General features: G+C 36.8%; 1 protein-coding gene across 6 annotated transcripts in view; it reads left to right on the top strand.

Annotated features, from left to right (window-relative positions):
• Positions 1 to 23,087, top strand: part of CEP350 (centrosomal protein 350) — a 165,773-nt gene that overhangs the window by 11,771 nt on the left and 130,915 nt on the right. For all 6 annotated transcript variants that reach the window (XM_034941709.3, XM_055110972.2, XM_055110960.2 and 3 more), the window contains exons 2-3: positions 19,586 to 19,671; positions 20,657 to 20,703. In XM_034941709.3, the coding sequence (XP_034797600.2) occupies positions 19,599 to 19,671; positions 20,657 to 20,703 (120 nt within the window). In that variant the 5' untranslated portion in view covers positions 19,586 to 19,598. The remainder of the gene's footprint in view (positions 1 to 19,585; positions 19,672 to 20,656; positions 20,704 to 23,087) is intronic.

Genomic DNA, 23,087 nt, shown 5'->3' with positions numbered 1-23,087 from the left:
TGCAAATTTCTGAAAGCTGAAATTGGTACCCCCTTCAGTATTATCATTTATACTAATTTCTGTCTAAACCAGCCAGACATATGAGGCCTCTAACTAGATCCAAGACAGTTAGATACAGTTGGATCCTGGACCCAGTCCAATTTCTGTTGTAACTTCCAAACCTAGTTTGGATCAGAAATTTGCTCAAACTCTGATAGCTCAAATGCACACTGATGGAGCTTCAGAATCTGAGAGAGAACTTACCCACAATCTCCAGTTGCTTTGAGAGAGCAGTGGACAAAATGAGTCCAGTGGGTACCTTGCTTTGTCTCTTGGTGTTCCTGGGAGTTGCTAGAAGCTTTAGTTTGGATCCCACTTCTGACACCATCTATTAAAATTAAAAACCTTAGACAAGCTAAATTTAACAGAATTTGATTGAGCAAAGAAGAGTTCATAAATCAGCCAGCTTCCAAACCAGAATAGGTTCAGAGAGGCTCCTTAGACTACACTTTATACAATAGATCATCTCTGAAAATGTGTACAGTTGCTCTATTTTTGTATGATAAGTTATTAAATGTTATAGAGCAGTAATGATGTAAAGAAGACCTTTGTACAAATAGAAGGATATTTTTCCAAAGAAAATCTGATTTATCTTTGATTAGTTTGGGTTTTGGTGATTTTTTTAAAAAGCCATTTATAGTTTTTGTTGTTGTTAGTGGGCTTGTAGAAGTTGTTTCTGGAATTGTGGCACCCTCCTTTTTAAAAACTATATCTAAAAATCAGTGATAAGTAATAGTAATAGCACTGGCTATAACTTAATAGGTTTCATTTCTTTTCTTTTCTTTTTTTGAGACTGAGTCTCACTCTGTCGCCCAGGAGGGAGTACAGTAGCATGATCTTGGCTCACTGCAACCTCCGCCTTCCGGGTTCAAGCAATTCTCCTGTCTTAGCCTCCCAAGTAGCTGGGATTACAGACATGCACCACCACGTCCAGCCAATTTTTGTATTTTTAATAGAGATGGGGTTTCACCATGTTGGCCAGGCTGGTCTCCAACTCCTGACCCCAGGTGATCGCCCACCTCGGCCTCCCAAAGTGCTGGTATTACAGGTGTAAGCCACCGGGCCCAGCTGGCTTCATTTCATTCATTATTTCATGTCTAAATTTTAAAAGTGAAAATATTTTATGAAAGAATTTATTTTTAATTTTGAGATTGTTTTAAAATATAAAATATGTATGCACACGTATACTTATTTTTTTACATGTTACCGTGTAAGATATTTTCTGCTTAGGAATGTCTAACCTTTTCATGTTATATGAAATACCTGGCTTCATATGTGTATTTGTGCCTTTTTGCATTTAAGAATTGGATTCTGAGACTGATCAATGGCACTGTCATTTGGCAAACAGGTCTGGAGCACTCAATGTGGCTATATACTGTGCGTGAACTAGGGATATAAAGAGGAATAAGACCAGGTGCCGTGGCTCACGCCTATAGTCCCAGCACTCTGGGAGGCCAAGGCGGGTGCATCACCTGAGGTCAGGAGATCGAGACCAGCCTGGCCAGCATGGCAAAACCCCATCTCTACTAAAAATATAAAAATTAGCTGGGCATGATGGTACGTGCCTGTAATCCCAGCTACTAGGGAGGCTGAGGCAAGAGAATCGCTTGATCCCGGGAGGTAGAGGTTGCAGTGAGCCGAGATTGCGCCACTGCACTCCCGCCTGGATGACAAGAGCAAGACTCTTGTCTCCAAAAAAAAAAAAAAAAAAAAAAAAAGAGGAATAAAATATCTCTGCAGTTTTATGTAAGAGACAGATATGTAAATAATAGTACAGAGGGGTAAAGAGAATTGATAACATTCTGTGGATGGATTCATAAAGAGGAAGCAAGTATACTGCATTAAGGAGTCATTAAAGGCTTCCAATGAAAGAAAAATTGTTTCCATTTCCTTAAACAGCCTCTCAGTTGACTAAGTTATTGAACGTAGAAGGAGACTTTTGAAAATTATCTTGCTTTCCACGCTACCCAGAGAGGGGTGCATACAGTGTTGTTCTGGATTCCCATTGTAACTTAAAGGGAAACTTTTACAATATCCAGAGGCCTTGATGTCCTTAAGTTCCTTGCAGGAGGAACCCACTTAGATGGCAGCAGCCTTGACTTCCAAATGGAACAGTACATCTATAAAAGGAAAAGTAATGACATCTACATCATAAATCTGAAGAGGACCTGAAAGAAGCTTCTGCTGGCAGCTCGTGCCATTGTTACCTTTGAAAACCCTGCTGATGTCAGTGTCATATTCTGCAGAAATACTGGCCAGAAGGCTGTGTTGAAGTTTGCTGCTGCCACTGGAGCCACTCCAATTGCTGACTGCTTTACTCCTGGAACCTTCACTAACCAGATCCAGGCAGCCTTCCGGGAGCCATGGCTTGTGGTGGTTTGACCACCAGCCTCAAACTGAAGCATCTTAGGTTAACCTACCTACCATTGCTCTGTGTAACACAGAGTCTCCTTTGCGCTGTGTGGACATTGCCATCCCGTGCAACAATAAGGAAGCTCACTCAGTGAGTTTGATATGGTGGGTGCTGGCCCGGGAAGTTCTGTGTGTGTGTGCCACCATTTCCTGTGAACACCCGTGGGAAGTCATGCCTGATCTCTACTTCTACAGAGATCCTGAAGAGACTGAAAAAGCAGAGCAGGCTGCTGCTGAAAACGCTGTGACCAAGGAAGAATTTTAGGGTGAGTGGACTGTGTCAGCTCTGGAGTTTAACACTACTCAGCCTGAGGTTGCAGACTGGTCTGAGGGCGTGCAGGTGCCCTCTGTGCCTATTCAGCAGTTTCCTACTAAAGACTGGAGTGCTCGGAAGACTGGTCTACAGCTCCCACTGCTCAGGCCACTGAATGGGTAGGAATAAGCACTGAATGGCCTTAAGCTGTTCTTGCATGGACTCTTAAGCAACATGGAAACAGGGTTGATGGAAAATAAGCAGCAGTTTCTAAAAAAGACAAAAACAAATTATTTCTTTTTTCCTTGAAGTTTTCCTCAAAAAGTGATCAGTGTGTCTGCTTTAAAAAAAGAATTCAGAAACAGAAGCTGGGTGTGGTGGTGTGTGCTGTAATCCCAGCTACTTGGGAGGCTGAAGTGGGAGGGTTGCTTGAGCCCAGGAATTCAGCAAGACTAGCCTGGGCAACAATGAGACCCTGTCTTCTAAAAAATAAAAAAAAATACACTGAAAAATCTACTTCCTATCCTGGACCCTCACTTCCTCTCCTTGGAGTTAACTAATAGTAACACTTTCTTATGTATAAGGGAACATTTTATAGTGAAACTTTTATACTTTTAGGCAAAAAATAATCCTGACTTGCAAACTGTAAGACACCTTTTTGTAGATATATTCCTTGAAATTAATTTAGAAAAGTACTCAGGATAACTAGATAGTGAGTAAGCAAAAGTGTAGGCCTATTTTTAGGGCTCCCCCCTTCTTTTGGTTATTTCTGGTCCTGTTTGCTGCCCTCAGCTCTCCTAAAATAAAAAACTATGGGTGTCTTGTTTACGAAGTTTAGCTCTTTATTTCATCAGTGTGGGGCATTGTGTTCTCTTTTATCCTTACTCTACTTCCTATGCTGCAAAGGCCAAAGTAGTACTAATGTTACATAGTATCTTCTGGATTTCCTGGATTACAGTAAGTCACTCAGTTTTTGTAAAAGTAGTTTTTGAGGTTTATATTTTATAAGTAGAAACAGGTGAGACTAAATTCTCAGATTAGTGGTATATTAGACTATGTTATAGGACTGTTGGTTATTCTGGAATTTACTTGGAACAGTGTAATAGATCTGAGTTATAACTGAGTATTTTCCACTTTTTTGTCTGCTGGTCCTTACTAAATTTACCATTTGTCCATTTTATGTTGAGGATAGATAGTAGGAATATTGCAGAGTTGTCTTTTCTTAAACTTTCAGTTAACTTTTTCTTAACCTATCATAGATCTGATATAGATCAGAGAACTGAAATGTAGCAAAGGTGTGGAAAATATTCTAAGAGCCAGAATGAAGTCATTTTTTTCATCTTTTGTCCCTTAATGCCTGGCACTTAGTAGGAGGCCAATAAATATTGAGCAAAATGAAACTATGTGATTGGATGAAAACACTGTCAATACATGTGAAAGAAAAATTTGCTGTTAGAAGATAATTGAGAATTGGCTATTTCACAATGTCATCTTATATCTTACTTGTGTATACACACCACAGGTATAGATCATTGTTTCACAGATGTTTTGGTATAAGACTGCCTCATGCACTTGAGTTATGGAAGACTCAAAAAGATTTTGTTCATGTGGGATTTATCTGTTGATGTTTACCGTATTTGAAATTTTCAGTGTACTTGTTAGTTTATTTAAAATAATGATAAACCTATTACATGTTAAAATAATAACTTTTTGTTGTTGTTGTTTTTTTTTTTTTTTTTGAGACAGAGTCTTGCTCTGTCGCTCAGGCTGGAGTGCAGCAGTGCAATCTCGGCTCATTGCAACCTCTGCCTCCCGGGTTTAAGCAATTCTCCTGCTTTAGCCTCCCAAGTAGCTGGGACTACAGGCACATGCCACCACACCCAGCTAATTTTTGTATTTTTAGTAGAGACTGGGTTTCACCATGTTGGCCAGGCTGGTCTCGAACTCCTGACTGCAGGTGATCTGCCTGCCTCGACCTCCCAAAGTGCTGAGATTATAGGCGTGAGCCACTGCGCCCTGCCTTGTTTTGTTTTTAAGACAGGGTCTCACCCCATTGCCCAGGCTGGAGTGTAGTAGTGCAATTATAGCTCACTGCAGTCTTGACGTTTAAGGCTCAAGTGATCCTCCAACCTCAATCTCCTGAGTAGTGAGGACTACAGGTGCATGCCACCACACCTGGCTAATTAAAATTTTTTTTTTTGTGGACACTGGGTCTCACTTTGTTGTCCAGGCTGGTCTTGAACTCTTGGACTCAAGCAATCTTCGTATCTTGGCCTCCCAAAGCGCTGGGATTACAGGCGTGACCCACTGCACCTGGGCTTAACATTTTTAAATGGAAAATAACTAACTGTATCTCAACAATAAAAAGCAGTGAGTGGCATTGTTTGACATTTTTCAACTCTTTTTAGTGTCTGGTTTAATAGAAGACATCTGGATTCTCATATCTGATTCTGTCTGCATTCAGTCTGCTGTGATATCATATGTCATGTGGCCTTTGGAAAACTCCATTGTACATTCATAAGAGAATGAGAATAAAAAAAGACAAAGTCTTAATATTATTATGGAAATAGTTTTGATTTCAAAGATGCTTCCTGAAAGAGTGTGAGAGACCCTCAAAGATCCCTGAACCGTACTTTGAGAACTGGTAGTATAGATTATAACTTCAGAGTAGAAAAGAACCTTACAGGTCATATGGTCATCTCTTCTTGAGGTCACCTTTTCTTGTAGTTGTTTCTGGTTTATGCAGCTGGATGACTGAGATAAGGAATACCTCGTTTGTTTTTTGTGCGATAATGAGCTGGCTCTTGGAGATGGTGAGTTTAATGTGCCTTTCAGATTTCTAAATAAGCAGTTTGATATGTGGGTTAGGATATTAGAGGTAAAATCTGATGTTTTGGTAGTCATTGGCGCGTAAGTGGTTTTGAAAGCCTTTTGCAAGAGTGAGGTCGCCCAGCGAGAGAGTATAGTGTTAGAAGCAAAAAAGCTGAAGGTCAAATCCTCCTGAACTTCAAGGTTTAAAAGGCATATGAAGAAAGACTAGCTAGTAAAGGAGACTGAGAAAGAGAACTAGAGAAGTGGGAAGATGTATGTATTGTATGTATGGAGTGTTGTGTATAGAAGTCAAGGGAAAAGAGTATGTATGGAAAATGTGTGTATGGAGTATAGTGTATAGAAGTCAAGGGAAAAGAGTGCTGTTTATTTTATTTTTTATTTTTTGAGAGGGAGTCTTGCTCTGTCACCCAGGCTGGAGTGCAGTGGTGCAATATCAGCTCACTGCAACCTCCGACTCCCTGGTTCAAGCAATTCTCCTGCCTCAGCCTCCTGAGTAGCTGGGATTACAGGCACGCGCCACCACACCCTGCCGAAAAGAGTGTTTTTAGAGAGTGGTCAATTGTAATGAAGCTGCCAGGAGGTCAAGTAGGTTGAGGATTGAAAATACCCATTAGATTTGGAGATGAAGAGGTTTTTGGTGATTTTAATGAGAGTTGTTCAGAAATGGGGATGGCAACCACATTGGAGTTGCTTGAAGAGTCAGAGTCTAAATGGACACTGAGTGTATTTAACTTTTTTTTTTTTTTTTTTTTTGAGACAGAGTCTCATTCTGTCGCCAGGCTGGAGTGCAGTGGCATGATCTCGGCTCACTGCAAGCTCCGCCTCCGGGGTTCACGCCATTCTCCTGCCTCAGCCTCCCGAGTAGCTGGGACTACAGGCGCCCACCACCACACCCGTTTAATTTTTTGTATTTTTAGTAGAGACGGGGTTTCACCATGTTAGCCAGGATGGTCTTGATCTCCTGACCTCGTGATCCATCTGCCTCAGCCTCCCAAAGTGCTGGGATTACAGGCGTGAGCCACCTCTCCCGGCCGCAATAGGTACAACATTTTTAACAAGGCAAATATGTTTTCTAAGTTGTAGCCTAATAATTAGCAGTGGTACCCCTCTAGTAATTCCCGCAAATAATCTATGTACATCATTCCCTTTTAAGAAACACTAACATTTTTTGTGAGGTTGAAGCCATAGACCTAGTAGTCAATCTTTGCTTTGCATGGGTAGCTGAGAGAAATGTCTTCCCTTCTGAGTAGCTTCTGCTGTTCAGTGAATCTAGATGGCAGTGTTTTCATTGTTCCAGTTTAACTGTTAATCACCCTGTTCCTGTCAGTGAGTGTATAAATGAGTATCCAGTAATGTTTATATGTATTTCTTATACTTTTTTTTAGTGTAATCATAATTAGGCTTTTACTTGGTGATAGAGCAGTAGCATTATCTTTTACTCCAGTTTTCTGATTTATTGCACATTAATGATGACATGCCTTTATCAAACGGCTCCCATTATTTCCATGACATCATATATTTAGCTTATTATGTGACTACCTGTAGCGCTTTTCTTTGCCCTGTTATCAGTGGGTCAAATTTTGTGTGTGTGTTCCTTGTAGTTTATTTTACTATGTATTCTTACAGGCTACTTACAAAATAGTATGTGAATTTCATTTCCTTATTTTTCATTTCTTTTCATTTTCTATTTTTTCAATTTCTTTTTCTCCCCCTCATTTACTGCCGTAGTGATAAATATGTTAATTGTTCCTCTTTCTTTCTTATGAGTGGTTTTGCAGCCTGGCCCTTTAACTACCTCTTCTGCTTCTGAGATCATGTTTCTTAACGCTTCTGTTGACCCATCATACCTCCTTCTTCACCATTCATCCTTCCACTGGCAGCTCTGCCTTTGATTCTCCTTTATTTTTTTGTTTTTTTTTTGTTGTTGTTGTTGCTGGTGTTTGTTTGTTTGTTTTGTTTTGTTTTGAGATGGAGTCTCGCTCTGTTGCCCAGACTGGAGTGCAGTGGCGTGATCTCGGCTCACTGCAAGCTCTGCCTCTCGGGTTCATGCCATTCTCCTGCCTCAGCCTCCCACGTAGCTGGGACCACAGGTGCCTGCCACCACGTCTGGCTAATTTTTTGGTATTTTTAGTAGAGACAGAGTTTCACCATGTTAGCCAGGATGGTCTCGATCTCCTGACCTTGTGATCCGCCTGCCTTGGCCTCCCAAAGTGCTGGGATTACAGGCGTGAGCCACTGTGCTTGGCCTATTTTTTTCTGTTTAAATGGAGCTCATAACAGCTTCTAATGCTGCCGTTTGTTCATCTGTTCATTGAAGGTTCTGTTGATCTCTAGATGGGTAAGAAGATACAGTCCTTAAGGACCACACAACCTTGTGGGGAGACTGATACATATATGCTATTTGTAACTCTATTATAACACTCATTATATTGTATACTATTTGTTTATGTGTGTCTCTCCTCTACTTGATTGTGAGCCATAAGTGCTCAGTGAATGTTCATTGAATGAATGAATTATGTATGATATATGTATGTGTGTATGTATATATAATGACAAGAACTATGAAAAATGAACAGAGGCCAACCATGGTAGCTCATGCCTGTATTCCCAGTGCATTGGGAGGCCAAGGCAGGAGGATTGCTTGAGGCCAGGATTTGAAGAACAGCCTGAGCAACAGGAGAGATCTGTCTCTTAAAAAAATAAGATAAATTCGTTGGACATGGTGGCGCATGCCTGTAGTCCTAGCAACACAGGAGGCTGAGGCAGGTGGATCTCTTGAGCCCACGAGTTTCAGGCTACAGTGAGCCATGATTGCACCACTGTACTCCAGCCTGGGTGACAGAGCAAGACCGTGTCTCTAAAAAAGAAAAAAAAAGAAAAGGAAAAAATGAAGAGAATACTATAGGAAACAGAGAAGTACTAATTGAAGTACTAATTTTATTAAGAGCCAGTTTGGGAAAGATTTATAGGAGATGACATTAGAGTTTGGCTTTGAAGGGCATTCTTGCCAGATAAAATTTAGGAAAAGACAATGTGGAGATAATGAAATTTTCTGGATATTCAGAAAGTGTACTCTAGATATACCTATTCGACAGGAAAGTAGTTATACAGTTTTGCTTAAAAAAAAATAAAAAGATGAGACTGTAAATTAATGTTGTGAAGGTCTCCAAGTGTCCATCATGCTAAGGAGTTTGGAGCTCTGTCCCATAAATGATAGTCATTGAAGAGTTATAAAATCAGAATTGCTAGGTTCTGTTTTAGAACGATAACTTTGATTGCAGTATGGAGAATGGATTTAGGAGCAGGATAATTTAGGAAGCTTTTACCATAATTTAAGCTAAAGATGATGCTTTGAACAGAGGCAAGGGGAAGAAAGAAAGAAATTAGAGAAACATCTTAATTTTTTTTTTTACAAATAGCTTTATGTATGAGGCATATTTTACATATAATAAAGAAACAAAGGTATAAATGATATGATAACTAAGTATATGATGGAACGTGGGAGAGATAGGAATGTCAAAGATGAATTGGATGCATGTTAATCCAATTTATTAAGAGTACAAGAAGAAAATTTTGAAGATAGATAATGAATTTATTTGGTTTTGAACATGAAAAATTTGAGGTGCCAGTGGTACTTGGTGATAGACATCTAATAGACTGAAAACTTGCATCTAGAGCTCAGAAATAGATCTAAGGAGGAAATAGAACATTTAGGAAATAAAGCCATGAAAGTACGTGAGGTTGCCTGGGTAGAAGGAGCTAGAGAACAAGAGGCCCAGGAAAAAGCCTTGGAAATGTTACCATTGATGAATTAGACAGAAGTAGAGAACCCATCAGGAGTTAAGAGAGGTAAGAGAAAAAAACAATCAAGAGGCAAGGGAAACAGGAGAAATATGTTTTACGAATCCCAAGAGTAGTGAGAGTTTTAAGGTGAAAGTTTAAGATCCCAAATATTCATAACTTAGTGTTGTATGCCTGTTGACTGGAAAATTGTATACTAGAATGTAGGCATATTTCCTAGGTTTTCTAGACAGATACAATTGTTTTTTAATGTTTAAATTGTTCTAAGACTTTCATAAGAATAAGCCTGTAAATCAGGAAAAAAAATAGCTTTTTAGACTATACTCCAATTTTTGGTTTAAAAAACATAGACTTTTTAGTTGAAGGACTGTTCATAACAAAGTGAAAGATAAAAGCAACATTTTATCAGTGGGCTTAAAAGAAAACATTTTCTGATGACCAGAGAAAACCCTGCACACATCTCTGAGAGGAACTGTCATTCATTTTGGGGTATTTTCTCTATTCTCTCTCTTAAAAACAGTACATTTCTTAACACTTTTTTTGTAGTATATTTGAGATTCATTTCCAGTATGCTACAAAAAATGTGTTAAGAAATATATGTCCTAGCTACTTGGGATGCTGAGGCAGGAGAATGGCACGAACCCAGGAGGTGGAGCTTGCAGTGAGCCGAGATCGCGCCACTGCACTACAGCCTGGGCGACAGTGAGACTCCATCTCAAAAAAAAAAAAAAAAAGAAATATATGAATGTAAGAAATACAAGAAATGAAATACAGGAAATGAATTTCAAATATATTTTTCATTAATAGCTTTTTTCTCTCTAAGTACATGATTTAGAGGTTTGAAATGAATGATACTATTTTGTTGGATCCTCTTTTTCTGTGGGTTTTTATCTTTTATTTTTCCCCCGTAAGGAAACTCAAATAAAGGGAAATTTGTTCTAAGACTTCAGAGAGGCCTCAAAGAATGCAAGAGCAGAAAATGAGGTACTAGCATTATGGGAACTGGAAAATTGTCAAGAACAAGACCACTTTTTCCTTTTCTTTGGGGCCACTTTTATTTGTTTTTCTTTGATCTTCCTCTTTGTTTTTCATTGTATTTTTCAGCTTGGCTCCTTATAGCTCATGTTCCGTTGCCTATCCTTTCAATTCCAAAACTCTGCAGTCTGTTTTTCCGGGACTGGATAGGATGCTTTTGAGTCGCTTCCTTAGTCCTTATCCAGTCAGCTAGAGCTGGGGTGAGGGGCAGGTCTTTGTGGATCACAGTAGTGGATAGGGGTAATTCCCTAGAGAAAAGGACTATGGGACTATGGGTGATTGATATCTCTAGTATTTACACAGCTTCATTTAACAAAGCTTTTTGGGAACATTTTGAAAGCATAATTTGTGATCAGTTGTTTTGTGCTTAGTGGGAAGGTGGCCTTTTTGACTTTTGAAAAATGTTAGAGTTGAAGGAAGATAAACATGGTAAATACTGAGTTCAGGCTAGAGGTTATTCTTTCTGGATGAGGGGAGAGAGATGAGTGTGAGCAGAGTATACACAGAGGACTCCAGCCAAATTGGTAATAGTTTATTCCTTAAACCGAGAGGTAGCTACATGGGTGTTTATTATATTGTTTCTTATATCACTTGATGTGAAGAAGAAAGCTATTTGCAGATAATTGAAGATCATTTGAATTTAGACCTTGGCAGACAGTAAGCCTCAGAAAATAAAGCAGTCCAAAAGGCTACTGAAGGCTTAGGACATTACTGTACACTATGTAGACTTTATAAACACTGTGCACTTATGCTACACTAAGTTGATTAAAAAATCTTTCTTCAGTTATAACCTTAGTTTACTGTAACTTTTTTTACTTTATAAACTTTAATTTTTTAAAACTTTTTGACTCTTTTGTAATGATTCTTAGCTTAAAACAAATATACAGCTGTACAGCAATAGTTTATATCCTTATTCTGTAAGCTTTTGTTCAATTTAAATTTTTATGTTTTTACTTTTTATACTTTAAAAATATTTTTATCTATAAAAATATATTTTATAAAATAAAATATGTATAAAATATGTATCTTTATTTTTAGTAAATAGCAGGAGCACACTCTATAATAACAATAAAAAGTATGGTATAGTAAATCCTAGGCGATAGAAATTTTTCAGCTCCAATATAGTTTTAAGAGACCACTGTCATATATGTGGTTTGTGTTGACCAAAACATCATTGCATGGCGCATGACTATACAGAGAACTTTGGCTATCTTCCATTATGAAAGTAGAATGTTGTGACAAGCTTATTACTATATAACAGAATGCTTAACTTTCTCTTTTAATTAAAAAAAAATTTAAATTGACACAATTGTTGCACATATTCATGGGGCAATAGTGATGTTTTGATACAATGTGTAGTGATCAGATCAGGGTGATTAGCACATCCATCATCTCAAATATTTATCACTTGTTTGTGTTGGGGACATTCAGTATCTTCTGTCAACTTGAAAATATGCAATATGTTCTCGTTAACTGTGGCCATTCTACAGTGCTATAGAACATTAGAACTTATTCCTTCTATCTAGCTGTAATTTTGTATCCTTTAGCAAATCTCTCCTAAGCCCCCTTAACCCCCCTCCCAGCCCCTACTAACCTCTGTTCTACTTTTCTATGAGAAGAGCTCTTCTATGAGCTTCTGCATAGGAGAGAGAACATGCTGTGTTTAGCTTTCTGTTCCCGGCTTATTGACTTAACATAACGTCCTCCAGCCTCATCCATGTTGTTGTAAATGACATAATTTTTTTCTTTTTAAGGCTGAATGGTATTCCATTGTGCATATATATTTTTCTTTTCTTTTTTATGGAAATGTGAATGGTTTTGACTTAAAATGTGTTTTGCCTAATATAATTGTGACCTCCCGTGTTCTCATTTGGTTACTGTTTACATGCAGTTTCTTTTTTCAGCCTGCTAACTTCAGTCTATTTTTGTCATTAGATCTAAAGTGAGTCTCTTATAGACAGGATATAGTTCCATATTTTCTTCATCTCTTCATCTGTTGTCGGACACTTGGGTTGATTCCATTTCTTGGTTATTGTGAATAATGCTGCTATAAACATGGAAGTGCAGATATCTCTTCAGTATACCGATACTCTTTCCCTTGGATAAATATGCAGTAGTGGGATTGCTGGATCATATGACAGTTCTATTTGTAATTTTATGAGGAATCTCCATACTGTTTTCCATAGTGGATATACTAGTTTACATTCCCACCAATAGTATGTAAGAGTTCCTTTTTCTGTATATCCTCGCTAGCATTTGTTGTTGTCTTTTTGCTAATAGCCATTCTAACTGGAGTGAGATGATATCTTATTGTGGTATTGATTTGCATTTCCCTGATGCTTAGTGATGTTGAGCTTTTTAAAAACATGTTTCTTGACCATTTGTGTTTGCCCATTTTTAATTAGATTATTTGGGGTGTTTTTTTTTTTTTTTTTGCTCTTAAGTTGTTTGAGTTTTGTATGTTCTAGATATCAATTCCCTGTCAGATGAGTAGTTTGCAAATATTTTCTCCAATTTTTTAGGTTGTTTTTTCATTCTGTTGATTGTTTCCCTTGCTGTGCAGAAGCTTTTTAGGTTGATATAATGCCATTTGTTAATTTTTGCTTTTGTTGCTTGTGCTTTTGGGGGTCTTGTTCATAAAATCTTTTACTAGACCAGTGCCCTGAACTGTTTCCCTTATGTTTTCTTCTAATTATTTTATAGTTTTGGGTTCTTATATTTAAGTCTTTAATCCCTTTCAAGTTGATTTTTGTGTAGCGTGAGAGATGGGGGTCTGTTTTCATTCTTCTGCGTATGGAGATTCAGTTTTCCCAGCACTATTTATTGAAGAGACTATCCCCAATGAATGTTCTTGGCACCATTGTAAAAAATCAGTTGGCTATAAATACATGGATGTTCTCTGTTCTGTTCCATTGGTCTATATGTCTGATTTTATGGCAGTACTATGCTGTTTTGGTTACTGTAGCTTTGTAGTATATTTTGAAATCTGGTAGTGTGATGCCACCAGGTTTGTTTTCTTTGCTCAGGATTGCTTTGGCAATTTGGTGTCTTTTGTGTTTCCATATGGATTTCAGGATTGTTTTTTCTATTTCTGTGAAGAATACCATTGGTATTTTGATAAGGATTGTATTGAACCTGTAGATCACTTTGGGTTGTATGGTCATTTTAACAATATTAATTTTTCCAGTTCATGAACACAGGGTGTTTCTCTTTTTTGTGTGTTTTCTTTAACTTTTCTCATCAGTGTTTTACAGTTTCCTTTGTTGAGATTTTTTACCTCCTTGGTTAAACTTATTCCTAGGCAGATTTTTTTTTCTTTTTTTTTGTAGTTACTGTGGATGGGATTGCTTTCTTGATTTCTTTTTAAGGTAGTTCATTATTTATGTATAGAATCACTACTGATTTTTGTATGTTGATTTTGTATCCTACAAATTTACTGAATTCATTTATTAGTTCTAATTTTTTTTTGGTGGATTTCCTATATGTATCCATATATTTCCTATATGTATGATTATATTGTCTGAAAACAGGGACTATTTGACTTCCTCCTTTGCAATTTGGATGCCCTTTATTTCTTTCTCTTGCCTAATTACTGTGGCTAAGGTTTCCAGAACTATGTTGAACAAAAGTGGTGGAAGTAGGCATCCTTGTCTTGTTTCAGATCTTAGAGGAAAAGCTCATTCATGGATTACTAGGTTAAGAATACTTGTACTAGATTGTGAGATTGTAGAGGTCAGAACCATTTCTCTCTCTCTCTCTTTCTCTCTCTCTCCCTCTCAGTTTTTTCATCTGTAAGGACCATTTCTTATTTTTAATTTTTTAAATAACATACAATGCTTTGCACAAAGTAGGTACTCAAAAAACATTGTTAGCACAAGCAGTTGATGTGCAAGATTACTTTCCTCATTCTTAGTCCTAAAAGACAAATATTATTACATTGGGTTAAAAAATTCTATTTTCTATATACAATATATGTTTAAAAGAAAGTGATCCAGAAAGCTTAGAATTAAAAGGAAAGGGCAGATTCAATAAAGCAATGTTTGCATTTTATTAATAGCATGCAAAGTAGAATTAAATACTAAAACACATTTCTCTAGGGATAAACAGTCATTTTTTATTGTTGAAATATAAAATCCATTGACAGCATAACCATGAACTTTTATATACCAAATAATATCAAGTTATTTAGAAGTTAAATATTTTAGAAATATGAAATGGACAAAAATTCAGTAGTTCCAGTGAATTTTTGTCCATCTCTTAATTCTTGGCAAATTAAATAGACAAAAGATAATACACAAATGTCCAACAAATAAATAAATCCAAATTTCCCATATGACTGTAGAATAAAGTTATTGTCATGATCTCTCTAAAACATTTAACTGGGAAGGTGCTTTCATTATTCCGCAAGAAGTGATCTTGAATAATCTGTTTGACTTGGTAAACACTTAAAACTGGTTGGGAAAAAGGCCTTATGCAAATTGAGATTTATACTTTAAAGATAGTAAACCTTTTGATAGATTATTTTATTATTATAAGTAAGTTTTTTATTGCACTTTTTTCACTAATTCAATTTTCAGTTTCTACAAAAATGGTGATTTAAAAAATGTATTCTTACATAAAGAACAGACCAACTTAAACACATTATGTTTAAAATATTCACTTACAGGGCATGGGATAACAAAAGATTTTGAAAGATAGATTATTGGCAAATTCAGGTGCTTCATGAGAATAGATATCATAAAACTGATTTAAAACTATAATTATAGGCTGCATCTGGTGGCTCACACCCATGATCCCAGCACTTTGGGAGGCTGAGGTGGGAGGATCACTTGAACCCACGAATTTGAGGCCAGCCTGGGCAACATAGTGAGACCTCATCTCTATAAAAATAAAAAAAAAAATTAACCGGGCATGGTGGTGTGTACCTGTAGTCTCAGCTACTTGGGAGGCTGAGGTGGGAGGAACACCTGAGCCCAGGAGGTTGAGGCTGCAGTGAGCCTTGATTGCACTACTATACTCCAGCCTGGGTGACAGAGTGACACCTTGTCTCTTAAAAAAGCCTCAAAAACTAGAATTATAAACCTAAAACAGGGCATAATTCATGTTATCTGAAAATCCTTTGAAGTATAATATACATTGAAAAAGCACATAAATGTGCAAGTTGATAAAGTCTCTTAAACTGAACGTACCGTTGAAATCAGCACCCAAATCCATGAATATTAGCAGTACCTCAGAAGCACTTCCTTGCTCCAATTTCAGCCACCTCTCTAGCCACTTCAAGGGTGATGACTATCCTCACTTCTAGCACTATAGATTCCTTTTGCCTATTTTATACTTTATTTAATGGAACTATATGGTATATACTCTTGTTTCTGGCATTCTTCACAACATGTTTGTGATATTCAACTATCTTTTTGCATGTAGTTGTAATTCATTCTCATTAGTGGGGGATACTCTACAGTATGAAGTTTTACATAAATGTCATACTTTTAATATTTAGTAATTTATATTAAAGATGATTGCCCATTAATAGGGTATTTATTTTGAAGCAGATAAATTTTCTCTTGTTTATTCATTTATACTGTCTCAGCCTTAGTGTTAGCTAAGAAGACATAGAGATTGTGGACACATATGTAGTTTTTGATTATTTAATATATCCTTTCCATTGGAAAATTGATAATCACTATATATTTCAGCACTTATTTTAGTTTTAAAGCAAAAAGATATCTGCCCAAAGAAATTTTTTGTCTAATCATTGACAGATATTCTAGTAATATAACTGATGTTTGCTTAATTTTTCAGTTGGCTAGATTAAAAATATTTTCATCAAAAGGAAAATGAGTTTTTTGTTGTTGTTGAGATGGAGTCTTGCTCTGTTGCAAGGCTGGAGTCTTGTGGCACGATCTTGGCTCACTGCAACCTCCGACTCCCTGGTTCAAACGATTCTCCTGCCTCAGCCTCCTGAGTAGCTGGGATTACAGGCACCCGCCACCATGCCTGGCTAATTTTTGTATTTTTAGTAGAGACAGAGTTTCACTGTGTTGGCCAGGATGGTCTTGATCTCTTGACCTCATGATCCACCTCCTGCGGCCTCCCAAAGTGCTGGGATTACAGGCGTGAGCCACCGCGCCCAGCCAAAATGAGTTAATTTCTTAAACTGTGTTGGCAGATTAAAGTTTTATGGTTGATAAAATGTTGTTTTTCTACCATGCTCCTTTATTTTCAGGAAACTTGTTTACTTTTCTTAGAGCCATATTCTATAATCTATGAAAACATTCTAGTTTTGGAACTTTTTTTTTTTGAGACGGAGTCTCGCTCTCTTGCCCAGGCTGGAGTGCAGTGGTGCGATCTTGGCTCACTGTAACCTCTGCCTCCTGGGTTCAAGCAATTCTTCTGCCTCAGCTTCCTGAGTAGCTGGGCTTACAGATGTGCGCCACCATGCCTGGCTAATTTTTGTATTTTTAGTAGAGACAGGGTTTCGCCATGTTGGCCAGGCTGGTCTTGAACTCCTGACCTCAGGTGATCCACCTGCCTTAGCCTCCCAAAGTGCTGGGATTACAGGCTTGAGCCACTGTGCCCGGCCCTATTTTTAGAACATTTTTGAGGTGTTTTCTAGGAAATTTATGAATCAGGATTATTTACCCTGATAAATCAGATTAAATTAACTTCCTTAAAAATTAACCATATCTTTTAGTTTTACATATTTGGACTTAATAGGTGAGCCCTTCTTTTTCTTAAATTTAAATTGGTGTTTTTAATATTCAACATACCGTACTGCCTCTGCATACAACTAAGTGGAGAAAATAATGTTTATCAAATATGACAGGTTTAATATATTTGTAAGGCAAATAACTCATTAACTTGATAAGAAAAACATTAAGATCCTGGTAGGTACGTGGGCAAAGGATAGAAAAGATAATTCACCAATGAAGCACTAAGGTTAAGATATAGAGCAGAACGTTTAATCCTGCTAGCATCTACCAAATTCAAATTAAAGCATAGATTTTTTTCCTGTTAAATCAGCAAAAGTAGAAAGAATAGATAAGGTATTTATGAAACAGGTAGGCCCTTCTTGGAAGACAATTTGACATTGTATTTCAAGAGCAGCATGTTCTTCACATTCTTTTGTTCAGTTTTAGCACACTTTGCAGATACTGTTCTAGGTAACCAAATAAGCAGAAATTCATAAATACAAATATGTTCATTTCAGTGTTATTTGTAATAGAGAAAATGGGACATAATATTGTATTGGTTATCTCTTGTTGTCTAACTCATAACCTCCCACCCCAATTTAAGCATTTTAAAACACCAAACATTTGTGATCTCACACTTTCTGTATGTAAGGAATTTGGGAGCAGCTCATCTGGGTGATTTTGGCTCAGTGTCTCTCATAAGGTTGCAGTCAGGATGTCAGGTAGAGCTGTAGTCCTGTGAAGATTTGACTTGGTCTGGAGGATCTACTTGCAAGGGGATAGCTCACCCACATAGCTATAGGCAGGCAGCTTCAGTTCTTTGCCACATGGACATCTATAGGATTGCGCTTGACTGCTCTTAGGACATGGCACCTGTATCCAAAGAGAGATGAGAATGCGTTTTATAGCCTAGTCTCAGAAGTCACATATTGTCACTTTCACCACATGTGATATTAGTTTAAAATAAGTCTCTAAGTCCCACCATACTCAGTGGGAGAATAATTAATTTCCACATTTTGAAGAAAGGAGTATCAAAGAAATTTTGGATATATTTAAAAACCACCACAAGTGTCCAGCAGTTAAGTAAAGTAGGGCACAAAATTGAAGTTACAGTGATGATAGTAATAAAATTACTTATTAATGATTATATTAGGATTTAGGGAGTAATGAGTTTTTATTCTTATATTTTTCAAACTTTCTGTGTTGTTACATGATTTTTATAAAAGACTAGTTCCTCTATATTCATAGGAAAATACAGTATTACTTATCACTGAGCTAACCATAGGCAGATCATGATCTTTCCCTTTGAGTTGTGATATAATTTTTTTCCTTTCTTTTTTTATTGTGGTAACATATACATAACAAAATTTACCATTACAACCATTTCTTATGTGTACAGTTCAGTGGTGTTAAGTACATTCATATTGTTGTACAACCATCACCACCATCCATTTCCAGATTTCTTTTCATTTTGCAAAACTGAAACCCATTAAACAGTAACTCCCCATTCTTCTTTTTTCCCAGCCCCTGACAACCACCATTCTACTTTCTGTCTCTATGTTTTTGACTATTCTGACTGTCTCATGTAAGTGGCATCATACAGTATTTGTCTTCTTGTGATTAGCTTATTTCACTTAGTATAATGTCCTCAAGATTCTTTCATGTTATAGCACATATCAGATTTCCTTCCTTTTAAGGCTGAATAATATTCTATTTTATATATAAATGTCATTTTACTTATTCATTCATCTGTTGATAGACATTTGGGCTACTTCCACGTTAGCTACTATGAATAATGCTGCTTTGAACATGGTTGTACAAATAGTTCCTTGAGCCTCCACAAGCATTTTGGTTGTATACTGTATTAGTCCATTCTCACACTGCTATAAATTATCCGAGACTGGGTAATTTATAAAGAAAAGATGTTTAATTGATTTACAGCTCTGCATGGCTGGGGAGGCCTCAGGAAACTTACAATCATGGCAGAAGGCACCTACCTCTTCGCAGGGTGGCAGGAGAGAGAATTAGTGCAAGCAGGGGAAATGCCAGACGCTTATAAAAGCGTTAGATCTCACGAGACTCACTTATTATCATGAGAACAGCATAGGGGAAACTGCCCCCCTGATCCAATTACTTCTACCTGGTCCCGCCTATGACACTTGGGGATTATGGAGATTACAATTCAGGGTGAGATTTGGGTGGGGACACAGAACCAAACCGTATCATATATCTAGAAGTGGAATTGCTGGATCTTACAGTAATTCTAATTTTACTTTTTTTAGGAACTGCCACACTGTTTTCCATAGTGATTGTGTCATACATTCCCACGAACAGCACACACGGGTTCTAGTTTTGCAAATCTTTGCCAGCTGTTATTATTTTGTGTGTTTTTGATAGTAGCCTGTCCTATTTACATCCTAATGGGTGTGAAGTAGTCATAATATAATTTTTAATGATTTATTTTTCTAAGGAAAAGTAATATTATAAGATTGATGTTCGGTGAATACTGATGTGATTGCAGGTAAATTGGCAGGATGAGGAGCAGCAAATCAAAAGAGGTGCCTTTACCAAATCCAAGGAACTCTCAAAGCAAGGATACTGTTCAAGGTATGATTTTGTTTTTTTAAACAGAACTTAATACCTCATTTAGGTCATGTGTATTAAATTTTGGTCTAATAAATGAAAATTATACCTATGCTTTGATTTATAGAAAGTGGATAAATCATTTTAAAATTCTCTTATATTTTAAATATACCTGGTGCTTCATGTTAAAAGGCATCCTATGGTAAACTGTTTTGTAAAGCAGGAATCCTTTTTTAAAGTGAACCAGTATATGTAAAATTTTTCAGAAATTCTGTCCTAATTTCAATAAATGATATAGCCCCAATATAGTTACAGACTTATAGGGGTACAGATAATAATAGTAACAGTCTCATTGAATTCTTTTTAAAATAATGCATTAGAGGTAATTTTAAGGCATTGATATTTTTTGAGGGAGATTGACAAACTAGAGTACATCTGGAGGAAGATTATTAGGTTTGTGAGAGATCTGGAAATCAAGTCATATGAAGAGTAGTTGGAGGAAGTGGAAATACTTATCCTGGAGAAGGATGACTTATGGAAAATACAAGACCTTAAACTATTTGAAGGGTTGTTATCTGAAAGACTGAATGGATTTTACCTATGTTTTTACTGGTAGATCAAAATCTGGAATAGCTTCTAATCTTTTTCACATTGTATTATAAGATACAGTACAATATAAAATTTTATATTTGTTCAGCTCATTGGGGTAAACTGAGGATGCTGCTTTTTTTTGGAGCTGTCTGATACAGGTGTGAGTGGAAATGCCAGTCCAATGGTAGCAGTGTCTGTTTACCTTTAAACCATATGTTGGGAATGTTGGCTTAATAATCTTATAGATAAAAACCCATTTTGACTCAATATAATAAAGCATTTGCTGAGGAATTGTTCTGCCTAATAAGGTAGTTTTCAGACTTTTGAGTGCATTTGGGAGCTTATTAAAATTCATATTCTGAGGTCTAATTCAGAGATTCTGGTTGATTGATATAGTAAATATCATTTTTTTCCCCAGCAGATATAACCACATCGTGGGATGCACTTTCTCAAACCAAGGCTGCTGTAAGTAGTTTTAGCTTCCATTTATTTATTTCTGGATTAAAATCAATTTCCTGTTATGATTGAATAGATTAAAATGTTTTCCATACTGTTCTTTAAATACTATATATTACTATAGAATAATACTATATATTATTATATATACACTATATAATATATATACACTATATATAATATATACACTATATAATATATATACACTATATATAATATATATACACTATATATAATATATATACTATATATAATATATATACACTATATATAATATATATACTATATACAGTATATACTTATATACATAGTATATAGTAATATTATAGTATTATTATATATAATATATAATATATTATAAAATGAACATAAATGACAACTATTAAATGGTAAAGTCATAAACAAGATACTACTTTAGGAATTAGGAGCACAAGCACCATGCCATATAAACTATTAAAATTGGCTGGTTGCGGTGGCTTACTCCTGTAATCCTAGCACTTTGGGAGGTTGAGGTGGGTAGATAGCTTGAGCCCAGGAGTTTGAGATTAGCCTGGGCAACATGGCAAAGCCCTGTCTCTACCAAAAAACAAAATTTAGCCAGGCCTGGTGGTGTGCACCTGTAGTCCCTGCTACTCAGGAGGCTGAGGCAGGAGGATTGCTTGAGCCCAGGGAGGTCGAGGCTTCGAGGTTGCAGTGACCCTTGATCGTGCCACTGCACTTTAGCCTGAATGACAGAGCAAGACCCTGTCTCAATAATAATAATAATAATTTGTACTGTTTATTCACCTTTAATAAATTTGTTCATTTGGTATGTGGAAAAGAGAATTTAGACTGAATGCAGTGGCTCATCCTGTAATCCCAGCACTTTGGAAGGCCAAGGTGAGAGGATCGTTTTGAGCCCAGGCATTCAAGACCAGCCTGTAAAACATGGCAAAACCCTGTCTCTACAAAAGTACAAAAATTAGCTGGGTGTGGTGGCATGTGCCTGTGGTCCCAGCCACTCAGGAGGCTGAGGTGGGATGATTACCTGAGCCCAGGAGCTCAAGACTGCAGTGAGCTATGATCACACCACTGCATTCTAGCCTGGGCGACAGAGTGAGATCCTGTCTCAAAAAAAAAAAAAAAAAAAAAAAAATTTAAAACAGAGGATGAAGGTAGGGCTTTGTCTATGTAGAAAGCTCATTGTTAGGGAGGAAATGAAGGAAACCAACTTCTTGAATAGACTGTGAGTTATTCTTCCTTTCCAATTTGGATGCCCTTTATTTCTTTCTGTGGTCTGATTGCTCTAGCTGGGACTTCCAGTACTATGTTGAATAACAGTGTTAAAAGAGTTACTTCTTTTTTGTATCAATAACAGGTTGTTTTTTTTCTCTTACCACTGAAGAAGAATGACTATGGGCAACCTGTTCCCATTTGTGTTCTGGCCAATCTTGTCTAAAGTTTAGGAATCCAAATTTGGCAGGTGATGCATAGTTCATTCAAAAGGAAACCCTTTTTTTTTTTAATTTGCTCTCTGGGCAAATTACTTTCCTAATATACCCTTTTTTGTTTTCTATGCCACCTGATTTTGAATCACCTATTTCTTTACTAAGTATTTCAGTGATATTTTCTGTCCTCTAATCTTTAGAACTAGTTTGAAAATAAATCTGGAAAAGGTGTTATAACCTAGATTTGGTCCCAATGCAGAGTCATATTTTGGCCCTATAAATATAGCAATATATATTCTCTTTCTTCTACCTGAGCATTATGTTTTCTATAGTGTAGAAATAGTTTTTATCCCCCAGCTTAACTTAGTGCTAAACTAATTTAGAGTTTAGCACTAAGTTAATAACTGTTAATAGTTGTTTTTCAAAACTATTGGGTGTTTTTGAAGAACTTTTAAGGATGATAAAGGAATATAAGTAGGGGAGACAATCTGATGTAGAACTATTAATATATCAAAAATTATTCAAATTTTTAAAATACATTGGGATGCAAAAATCTGAAGGAAGGCTGGGCGCAGTGTCTCACACCTGTAATTGCAGCACTTTGGGAGGCTGAGGCACGTCGATCACTTGAGCTCAGGAGTTCGAGATCAACCTGGACATTTGGGAGCTTATTAAAATTCAGATTCTGAATTTTAAACTCCATCTCTACCAAAAAAAAATACAAAAATTAGCTGGGCATGGTGGTGTACATCTGTAGTCCCAGCTACTTGGGAGGCTGAGGTGGGAGGATCGCTTGAGCCCAGGAGGCAGAGGTTGCAGTTAGCTGAGATCATGTCACTGCACTCCAGCCTGGATGACAGAGTGAGACCCTGTCTCAAAAAAAAAAAAAAAATCTGAAGGAAGATATATCAAAATTTTATATAAAATGTCTATATGTGATGGAATTTTGATTTTAATTTCATTTTT

Source organism: Pan paniscus, chromosome 1 (genome assembly GCF_029289425.2).
Source record: "Pan paniscus chromosome 1, NHGRI_mPanPan1-v2.0_pri, whole genome shotgun sequence".
NCBI lineage: Eukaryota > Metazoa > Chordata > Mammalia > Primates > Hominidae > Pan > Pan paniscus.
The sequence above is the reverse complement of the archived record's forward strand: the minus strand, read 5'-3'. Positions and strand labels throughout refer to the sequence as shown.